The sequence below is a fragment of the Myotis lucifugus genome, unplaced genomic scaffold, assembly GCF_000147115.1.
Source record: "Myotis lucifugus unplaced genomic scaffold, Myoluc2.0 scaffold_894, whole genome shotgun sequence".
NCBI lineage: Eukaryota > Metazoa > Chordata > Mammalia > Chiroptera > Vespertilionidae > Myotis > Myotis lucifugus.
The window spans coordinates 58,826-70,063 of NW_005871942.1; the positions used below are offsets into that span (position 1 = coordinate 58,826).

Consider the following 11,238-nt stretch of genomic DNA (forward strand, 5'->3'; position numbering starts at 1 on the left):
AGGGGGGGGGCGTCCCCTCAGCCCGGCCTGCACCCTCTCCCAATCCAGGACCCCTGCCTGCCTGATTGCCCCTAACCATCTCTGCCTGCCAGCCCTGATCCCCCTAACTGCTCTCCCCTGCCGACCTGATCACCCTAACTGCTCTCCCCTGCTGGCCTGATCTCCCTAACTGCTCTCCCCTGCCGGCATGATCTCCCTAACTGCTCTCCCCTGCCGGCATGATACCCCTAACTGCTCTCCCCTGCCAGCCTAATCGCCCCTAACCACCTCTGCCTTGGCCCCTGCCACCGTGGCTTTGTCCAGAAGGACGTCTGGAAGGATGTCTGGAAGATGTCTGGTCTAATTAGCATATTACCCTTCTTTTAGTATGGATATAAAAGTTCTTAGTAAAAGATCATCAGACTGAAACCTTTTACCAAACATTTCTTCACTGTGACTCACACTTCCCATTTATCCCATTCTTCTAGAAGCCTATAGATGGCTTTGGAATGGAACAGAAGAGTTGGATAAGGAGAAGTTGTAGGAAACATAATTTCTAATAGTATGTACATGTGTGTTTTTTCTCCTAAAGGAGGCAAATGTCACCCTTATAGTGATTGGACAGTCATCCTACCATCATATTGAGGTAAATATATAACAAATTGAAAAATTAACAGATTAAAACTAACAGACATAGCAAGTATATGATTTGAACCAATAAGTGTAGGTTATATTTACTGAAATTAAGTTAGATTATAATTACTTTTCTCTCATTTTTTTTCTTGTAAAGATCTCACATATTCTCTTTTTGCAGCCTTTTTGCAAACTGACTGGGTATTGTCATGAAATCTACGTTGATCCTGAGAGAGAAATCTATAAAAGATTAGGAATGAAAAGAGGTGAAGAAGTTACCTCCTCAGGTAACTTACACATGACATGTCTCAAATAGAAAACACTGATGATGTATTTTTACATTTGAATCTACATGCTTAGGGGAACAAATGGTAAGTTAATAACTCAGACTGTTTCTTATGATTCCTGAAAGCGGTCCAGATCCACCAAACCCTAAAAGATTCCTTTCTGGGGGTGTAATGGCATTGAAAGCTGCAAAGAACTAAACATACTTCGTGTGTGTGTGTGTGTGTGTGTGTGTGTGTGTGTAATGGAAAAGATTTTAAAAGATATTGCAGTGCTAACCCCAATGAATGGAAGTGAGAAAAATGGCTTCTATGTGTTTTTAAAATGGGTACATTTTACCTTTATGATTAAAAGAAAATAATTGCTTAAGCTAATATACTAGTACTTTTACTAGGAGCCCAATACACAAATTCATGCACCCTGAAAGGAACTGTGGGCCGCGAGGCTGCGGTGGGCACAGGTGCGGGTCTCGGCCCATCCTACGCACCCCCGCCCGGCCCCTCCTGCCGCGGCCCCATTCCCTGTCTGCCAGCAGGCCTGCTCCCACCACCACGCTCCCACATGCTGACAGCACTGGCTCCACTCGCACCCGCTGACTGTGCGGAGCCACTGAGGCTGGTGCCAGCAGTGGGTGCGAGCGGAGGCTGCTGCCCCAATCGCCCCTCAGGACCAGGGGGAGGTGGAGAAGCCCTCAGGGGCAATCGGGGTCAGCAGCCACCACACGCACCTGCTGACGATGCTGAGTGATTGGGGCCGGTGCTGGGCGCCGGCTGCGGATGTGAACAGTGGCTCTGATGCCAGCAGTGGGTGCGAGTGGGGCTGGTGCTGACAGCAGGTGCAAACACCCAGTGGGACCACGGCCCGTGGAAGCAAAGAATTTTCAGTAACCACCAGAGGCTCACCCCAATGATAGCGACCAGCGCCCTATCTTGGTCTGGTGCCCCCGCTCACCCTACTCCACCATCCCGCCGCAGCCGATGCCTGCCATGTTCTGCGCTCTGCCGCCTGCTGCCAACGCCCGCCATGTTCCGCACACACCCCCTGGTGGTCAGAGCACGTCATAGCGACTGGTTGTTTGGTTGTTCAATTGTTCTGCCTTCCAGTCTATTTGCATATTAGGATTTTATAAACTATACTAGAGGCCCGTTGCACAAAGAGATTCGTGCAATAGACTTTCCCTTCTCCTGGCTGCTGGCACCGGTTTTCCTCCGGCACCCAGGACCCAGGCCTTCGCTGCTCCGGCTGGAGCCTTCAGTCTTTGCTCCACCACTTCATGCTTACGTATGCAAAATAACCGCCATCTTTCTTGGGTTAACTTGCATACTCTCCTGATTGGCTGGTGAGTGTAGCGGAGGGGCGGTCAATTTACATGTTCATCTATTATTAGGTAAGATAGATTCCTCATCTTCATGACTTTAAATACTTAATGTCCTTTCATTGATGAAATCTTGGTTTCATTTGAAGCCCAACACAAAGGGGCTCTTAATAGTTCTTCAAGCAACTGCTTCCCTCACTGTATTTTAACAGCACCTTGTAATTCCTTATATACTTAGTTACTGCATGTGAAGTGGCTGGGAGTGTAGTTAGTTGAAGAGTTTGATGTTTTATTCACCATTATGTGGTCCACATTCCTGGCCCTTAGCACAATTCTTTATAATTAATAGAACTTACTAAGCTTCAGGTGAACTGTTAAGATGTGTTTTAGGTAAGAAGAACTTGGCTTCTGAAATGCCAAGTAAGAAAACTCAGATCATTCATCTCAACAAACATTACTGAGCTCTTGTTAGTGACAACCACTGTGTCGGGCGCTCCAGGAGGTGGTGATAGAAGACAGACACATCATCAACTCTGAGAGCCAGAAGCAAACAGCTCATTATGATCCAGGTTAAGGGTTTGTAAGAGAGGAAAGCATGTGCTGGGAATACTGTGCCAGAAAAGTGAGGAGAGAGAGTCTGTGAAGGCTTCTGAGAGGAGGTGGCACTCTAAGCTCACTTTTTAAATACGTTTTTATTGATTTTTTTGTTTTGTTTTAGAGATAGAGAGGAAGAGAGAGGGAGTGAGATATAGAATCCTATAAAACAGTAAAATCTAGTCTTTTCCCCATGTCTCCAAGCTAATGAGCCTGTGTTTGTTATTTGGTAAGATGACTGTCTATTCTCATGTAAACATGAAAGAAATAGAGGAGTTCAAGAGATGGAGGAAAATAACAGGTTTCTGGGAATATTAAGAAATCAGGCAGGTCACCCTGGCTGGGTAGCTCATCTGGTGAGAGCATCGTCCCCATATGCCAAAGTTGCAGGCTTGATCTCCAGTCAAGGCACACACAAGAATCAACCAATGAATGCATAAATAAGTGGAACAATCTCTCTCGCTCTCTCGCTCTCCCATCCTTCTTCCTCTTCCTCCCTCCCTTCCTCTCCAAAATCAATAAATAAAAAAATTTTAAAAAGATATCCTCAACCAGGGACAATTTTGCCCCCAGGGGACATTTGACATTGTCTGGAGAATGCTTAGTCCTCACATCTTGGTGGGTAATGGGTGCCGTGTCATCTAGTGGGTGTAGAGGGCAAGGGTGCTGCTAAGCACCTACATTGCACAGGACAAAGAATGCTCTCATCTAAAGCATCAGCAGTGAAGGCTGAGAAACCGTTCCTTGAAGGAAAAATAGACAAGTCGAAAGTTCAGATGACACACAAGAAAGAGAAAGTGTAACATTATCTTTTTAATATCTACTCATTGGAATATACAATGATAACATCTAAAGACACTTTCTAATATTCCAGGACCGAGCCCCCATGTAAAGTCAAACGTACTCTTGGGAAGCATGTGGAGCCTGTGGCGGGCGGTGACTGGCCCTCCTTTTGATTTCCAAGGAGACCCAGGTCAGCAAGGTGGGACCCTCATTGTAGGTCCAGGTAAGCATCCAGCCCAGACCCAAAGGACACTTGGTGCGCTTCCAAAGTCCAGGGGCTACCGGCTTCTTCATAAAATAGCGGCCACGTGACAGTGGGCAGCTGGGCATTGCGGCAGTCAGGGTCTGTGCTTTCTCGGGGCACCTTGTGTTTTCAAAGGCGTGTGTGTGTTTTGATGTCTGTCTATTGGATGTAATGTGCCCATCATTCCATGCCCGAGGGTTTTCAGGTATTTGGGACTGGAAAGGTCAGCGGTGGTTTGGTGAACTGTATGTGGCTGTAACACTTAGAAAAATACAATGGAAGCCCTGGCCAGTGGCTCAGTTGGTTGGAGCGTCATCCTGTACACCAACCAAAGGGTTGCGGGTTAGATATCTGGGCAGGGCACATACCTAGTTGCGGGTTCAATCCCTGGTCGGTGAGTGTATGGAGGCAACTGATGGATGTTTCCCTCTCACATTGACCTCTCTCTCTCTCTCTCTCTCTCTCTCTCTCTCTCTCTCCCTTCCTCCCTCTCTCTCAAACCAATAAAAAAATATCCTTGGTCTCACCAATGTGGCTCAGTGGTTGAGCATAGACCCATGAAGCAGGAGGTCGTGGTTCAATTCCAGGTCAGGGCACATGCCCGGGTTTTGGGCTCTATCTGCAGTGGGGGGTGTGCAGGAGGCAGCCGATTGATAATTCTCTCTCATCATTGCTGTTCCTATTTCTCTCCCTCTCCCTTCCTCTCTCTGAAAAATCAATAAAAACATTTTAAAAACATGTCCTTGAATGAGGATTGAGAAAAAAAGAGGAAGTTCAATGGAGGTGAACATTCCAAATCAGAGAAAGTCATCAAGCACTGTTTTGGGGTCAATAGATGAGTCAATCTAAGTAGTTCTATCTACAAAACTAGGAGATGTGCTCAGTTCAGAAGGCAAGGCAGCCCCAGGGACTGCTCATCCAGTAACAGTTCCTAAAGCCTCAGGCTTGCAATGGCTTGTTGGTCAGTTGGAACACCTGGAACTCCTTGGCCCCACTCTGCTAAGTGGTTGAGTGTTGAATCTCTACCACCAAGTACTGCAGTCAGGGACAAGCACTCATACCTGGCAGTGCCAAAAAGCAGCTGTAAACGGTCTTTCTTGGTTCTTCTTCCTTTTAAAATTGACCACGTGAGTGAGTGTAGCTTCTAAGGGTTCTAACATTCACATTTACTTTAATAAATCCCAGATAGCCAGAAGGCATTTAGAGAGAGGACTGTGACCAAGCATTATGACGGTGGGGCTTTTTGCGTGTGGAACACTACAACAAGCTAAACTGTTACTGAAGCTCCCTTTCCCTCTCATGCGTTCACACCAGTTAGACCCGCCGAGAAGGAGCCGTGTTTTATGACTGAGTCCTGTGATTCGCCCAGAACAACATTAGCCACATTTCCCATGGACTCGTTCCCATCCTCAGAGGGGACGGTGTTTTCTGAGCCCCTCAGCTCCACGTCTTGGTGTCACTGGGCCACACGTGCAGTTGTGTGAGGATGAAGAGCACAGGGAGAATGTCATTTGTGTCCAAGTTGGGAACATACTTAGTAGGAGATTTTGATACTACCTCCTGGGAGAGATAGAGCTCCTCTAAGGAGAAAGCGAGGTGTACGTATTTACACAAATCTATCTCATGGCAAAACCAGTGTTTCATTTGCCTTATTTGTATTATTTGATAACTAGAGGCCCGGTGCACAAAAATTTGTGCACTCGGGGGGTAGGGGGGTCCCTCAGCCCGGCCTGTGCCCTCTCGCAGTCTGGGACCCCTCAGCGGATGACCACCTGCTGGCTTAGGCCTGCTCCCTCTGGCAGCCTGGCAGCCCTCGGGGGATGTCCACTTGCCAGCGGGGAGAAGGCCTAAACTGCAGTCGGACATCCTTAGCACTGCTGAGGAGGCAGGAGAGGATCCCACCACCACCGCTGTACTGGCAGCCATCAGCCTGGCTTGTGGCTGAGCAGAGCTCCTCACATGTGAGAGCGCCCTGACCACCAGAGGGCAGCTCCTGCATTGAGCGTCTGCCCCCTGGTAGTCAGTGTGTGTCATAGTGATCAATCATTCCCAGTCCTTCTGCTGTTAGGGTCAGTTTGCATATTACCCTGTTACTATATAGGATAGAGGCCTGGGGCATGGGTGGGGGCCGGCTGGTTTGCCCTGAAGGGTGTCCCGGATCAGGGTGGGGGTCCCGCTTGGGTGCCTGGCCAGCCTGGATGAGGGGATGATGGCTGTTTGCAGCTGGTCACACCCCCTTCAGGGTGGGGGTCCCCACTGGGGTGCCTGGCCAGTCTGGGTGAGGGGCTGAGGGCCGTTTTAAGGCTGGAGGGTGACTGAAGCTCCCAACCTCTCCTTTTTTCTTTTTTCTTTTTTTATTCACTTATTTATTTACCTTCTATGGCTGTCACTGGAGCTGAGAGCCAGCTTTAGCTCTGAGGCTCGGCTCCAGCTCTGAGATCTCGGCTGCTGAAAGCAGGTATCTGGGCTTTGTTTAGCTTCTATAATTGAAACACTGTTGCAACTCCAGCTCTGAGGTCCAGCTGGCTGAAAGCAGGTTTCTGGGGATTGTTTAGCTTCTATAATTGCAACATAGTTGCTTAGACTGCAGCTCAGAGCTGGGCGGCGGCAGGCGGGGAACCTTGGCTTCCTCCATCACTGGAGCAAGCAAGCCTCCTTTTCGCTTCAGCTGCCTGGCTGCGGGCCGCCATCTTGGTTAGCAGTTAATTTGCATATCACCCTGATCAGCCAATGGGAAGCATGTCGGAGATACGGTTAATTACCATGTTTGTCTATTATTAGCTAGGATAAGCCAGTTTATGATATTAAATCTATAGTGATGACTAGAGACAGCAGATAAGTACAATGTAGAAAACATGCCTCTAATAATGTTTCCTTAATCTACTGTTTTAAGTTAAAATTCTCATCTTGAGCCCAAGAATATGAGGAAAGAGAACTGGACTATAAATTATGACTTATGTATATTTGAGCAGTAAAAGAATTGTGGACATTTAAGTGTATCCAAAGTGATTGTCTTAATGTCCTTATTTTCAGCTTCTTTTGGTCTACAGTTATACTAGTAATGCAGATAGCCTTTTTTAAAAGATTTTTTAATTGGGGGGTGGGTGAAGATGTACAAAGGAGGGGAACACCAAGATGTACAAAGGAGGGGAACACCTACAATAATGCCAACATTAAAAATTTTTAATAAATAAAAATAACAAAAAAATAAAAAATGCTTGCAAAGTGAAAAGAAAAAATCTTTTTTTTATTTTTAGAGAGAGAGGAAGGGAGAGAGAGAGAGAGAGAGAGAGAGAGAGAGAGAGAGAGAGAGAGAGAGAGAGATGTGAGAGCAAAACATCCATGTGAGAGTGAAACATCAGTGGCTACCTCCTGCATACCCACTACCGAGCTTGAGACCCTGGCATGTGCCCTGACCGGGAATAGTATGGCAATCTTTCAGTGCACAGGACAATGCCCAACCAACTGAGCTACACCAGCCAACGTGCAGATAGCCTATTAAATCAGTATCTGGGAGTGAATTTTTTTAAGTGAGTGATTTATTCCATTATTACATTTAAGAAACAGATGTGATTTTCCAGCTTGCTATCTATGTTAGTTCCATTTTCTGCCTGTTTGACAGGATATTTTATTTAATTATAACCTAATAGAAGGTCGACATTTAAGAATCGTGCCCCTTGGACCTCATAAACATTAAGCATCACTCTTATTTAACCATGTCCTTGTCATGCTTTATTACCTTAATTTAAAATTAATATGGCGCTACACACAGAATATAATGTACTCTGGGTGAGTAATTGTTTCCTGTGGACTAATTAAAAGTTGACAAGCGTCCTTGATTCTAGAAAGCAATAAATCCAATAGGGATTAATAGATACCAACCTCTGCCTTTTATTGTTATTGCCTTCTAGGTCACTACATCCATTTTATACACCATGACAGGAATAGACTGGATCACAAACCCATCAACTCTGTTTTACAGCTTGTAGGAGTCCAGCAGGTGGACTTCACAGGCAGACCTTCAGTCATCCATGTGTGACAGACAGACTGTCACTTTCAGATGGACCCTGAGACATGGCGCGGAATGGCAGAGTGTATCCTTGTGCAGTGTCTACTCTGTCAGCCCTTGAGGAGTTCTGAGAACATAGAGACATGTACCCGTTGAACCACATGCTGAGAGGCATTGATTGTCAAAAATGTGATGTATATTTATAATTTTATGGCTTTTAAAGTTCTAAACAGAATTTTATTTATACAAAATAAAACTTTTGTGTGTTTTTTCTTTGTTACTCCTCACTCGAGAATATTTTCTCCATTCATTTCCACAGAGAGTGGAATGGAGGAGAGACACAGAGAGAGAAACATCAATTGAGAGAGAAACATCGATTGGTTTCTCCCGCATGTACCCTGACCAGGGGCGGGGATCAAGCCTGCAACCGAAGTATGTGCCCTTGACTGGAATTGAACCTGCAACCCTTCAGTCTATGGGCCAGTTCTCTATCCACGGAGCCAAACTGGCTAAGGCCAAAATAAAACTTTAAAAGGCATAAAGTTGTAAATACTATTCTTATATCATGGTATATCCATTCAATGTAAGGTTTTGGGGGGCCATAAAAAGCATAAATCCTTATGAAGAACATATAAGGGGAAAGTTAAGCAACTCGACATAATTTTATCCAGTGGGAAAAAAGTAAAAAAAAAAAAGGATATTAAATTCTTATCTATTATTATATAATCACATTTTTGTATGTATTTGTTTATATTTTTGTATGTTTAGAAAAAAAGAAACAGAATCTTTTTAAAATTTATTATTTGTTTTAAGCCTGACCCAAGGATATTTTTCCATTGCTTTTTTAGCTAGAGTGGAAGAAAGGGAGGAGGGGGAGAGAGATCAATGTGAGATAGACACATCGATTGGTTGCCTCCCGCATGTGCCCAAACTGGCCTGGGGAACAAACCTACAACACAGGATGTGTCCTTGCCTGGGAATCAAACCCAAGACCCTCTGGTGCCTGGGATGGCGCTCTAACCGCTGAGCTATGCCAGCCAGGGCAACACACCAGAATCTTGCTTGTAGGTATCTCTGTATGGCAGCATTTATTTTCTTTTTCACGCTGTTCTATATTTCCCAACTATTACATAGTGAGCATTATTCATTTTTTGGCCAGGAAAAGGTCTTTAAAAATTACATGAAGAATAGATTCCTGTGCAACAAGCTCCTGGCCCTCAACGGTGCCATTATAGAGGCTGCACGGCCTTATATTTCTATCGCAATTGCTCTACTCGGAGGAAATGAGGCAAACCACACCTTCCTATAGTCTGTTCAAAGCACCTTGTCACCCACACCCACTATCCATTTCACTAGGACCTTTTTGGGGGGTGGGGGCAATTCTCTGATTATCGATGGAGTTGAGCGTCTGTCCATAAGCTTTTGGATATCCAGGTCATTTCACTGTGAATCACCCATTCACATCCATTGCCAGTTTTCTACTGGGTTGTTTGGTTTTTCCTTACTGGTCTGTAAATCTGTGCACATCCTGGACCCTAACTCTGTCAGTTATATGCACTACAGACATCTCAACTCGGTCTACAGCTTGTCTTCTCACTTGGTTATAATGTGTTTTAGTATTTGCCAGGTTTAATTTTAATATCATGAAATTTTCCCTTTATGATTTACAGGTATTTTTGGTTTATGTGAGAACTTTCTCTCTATGAAAAAATATTCTTCTATGTTCTTTTTAAAATTTTACACTTTTCTTCCACATTTGGTCTTTAATGCATATGAGATTTACTTTTTGTGTGCTATGAGATAGGGATTTAATTTTATTTTCTCTATAGTGAGCATTGGTCCAGAATACTTACTGAATAGTTCATTGTTCCCTATTATTCATAGTGTCTTGCCATTAAATTCAAGTTCCTGTATATGAATGGAGACCTCAGAAATACATCCCTCAGGAATTTTTTTGGGGGGAGGAGGGAGGAGAAAAATATATTTTAGATATTTGAGATACATATTTAAAATATGGTGGACATACTTTTTTTTAAAAGGAAATTTTAAGAATTGCTTAGCCCTGGCTGGTTTTCTAAGTGGTTAGAGCACCGAGGGTGGTGAGTTTGATTCCTGGTCAAGGGCACATGCCTGGGATGCAGGTTCAATCCTTGGCCCCAGTCGGAGTGCATGAGGGAGGCAACCAATCAATATGTCTCTCTCACATCGATGTCTCTCTCTCTCTCTCCCTCTCCCTCCCTTCCTCTCTCCTTCCAAAAAGCAATGGAAAAAAGATCCTCAGGTAAGGATTAACAACATTGAAAAAAACAGGAAAAATTGTTTAAACTAAAAATACTTTATGATTTAAACATATACTGTGTTTTGTTTACTTTCTAGACAGCTTCCATTTCTTACCCCCAAATTGCTTTTATTTAGTGGATTGTCATCTTTTATTTTTTCTAGAACCTTAATATGAAGTGTCCCAGAAATTCTGATAAAAATTATCTCAAAGTCAAAATACAGGGTGGAGCATAAGTAGGGGTTTATAGTTGCTCATACAGAAAAAGATACAGTAATTAACAAATAACAAACTCTGTTTTGTATACTCACAACTGTAAACCTACTTTACCCAGCCCTGTACTGGTAATTATTAGCAAGTATAATACTGCTTTGAATTTACAATTTTTTAATATAGAGCATATGAAGTCACACAAAAATATATATTTAAAGTATCCAAATATTTGAATGTATTTTCATGTACATATACATGCACAATCATGTTCTTAATTTAAAAAATTGCTCATAAAATTAAAAACTAAGCAATTTTGTGCTATGTTTTATAGTAAGGAAAGACTGATGGTAACCCAGGTCCCTTTGTTGCTTTTTAAAATAAATATGTGAAATTGAAAATTTTCCTCTAAGCACTGTCTTATCTGAGAAAAAATTTATATTTAAAAATATGTTACAAGTTTTAAAATGACATTGGTAAGAATTCTAAGCACTTGACAGATGGCTCTTATTTGCGAGGTTGTGGGAAAGAAACTGGCACTCTCAGATGGTTGGCTCTCCCTTATATAAAGGCAGAATCTAGGCGTTTCAAAGTAACGTTAACACCCTGTGCCCGTCATTTCCGCTGGGATGAGTGAAACAGACTCCTGTGTGCCCCAGCTCCAGCCCTGCCCCGTTAGCGTCGGTCTTCAACGATAGACAGGGTTATTCTTTTAATCTGTACGTCAACACTACCCTTCAAACCAAATGGAGAAAAACCAAAACCCTCAAAACCCTCCAACCCACCTTCCTAAATGAAGACAGATACTGTGCTCATGAACTGGAACACTCAACATGACCAATCGGAGTCCTCCCTACACTGATGTAAACTATGGATGCTACAGACGCAGTGCAATCAAAAGGAAGGGC

The 11,238-nt window shown here is 43.9% G+C and overlaps 1 protein-coding gene across 1 annotated transcript in view; it reads left to right on the forward strand.

The window, feature by feature from the left end:
• The window catches only part of LOC102435921 (thioredoxin-like protein AAED1), a 10,338-nt gene extending 2,208 nt beyond the window's left edge, over positions 1 to 8,130 (forward strand). The window contains exons 4-7 of the mRNA XM_023747493.1: positions 572 to 625; positions 794 to 899; positions 3,681 to 3,812; positions 7,745 to 8,130. Coding sequence (XP_023603261.1) covers positions 572 to 625; positions 794 to 899; positions 3,681 to 3,812; positions 7,745 to 7,872 — 420 coding nt within the window. The 3' untranslated portion in view covers positions 7,873 to 8,130. The remainder of the gene's footprint in view (positions 1 to 571; positions 626 to 793; positions 900 to 3,680; positions 3,813 to 7,744) is intronic.
• The last annotated feature ends 3,108 nt before the right edge of the window (positions 8,131 to 11,238 follow it).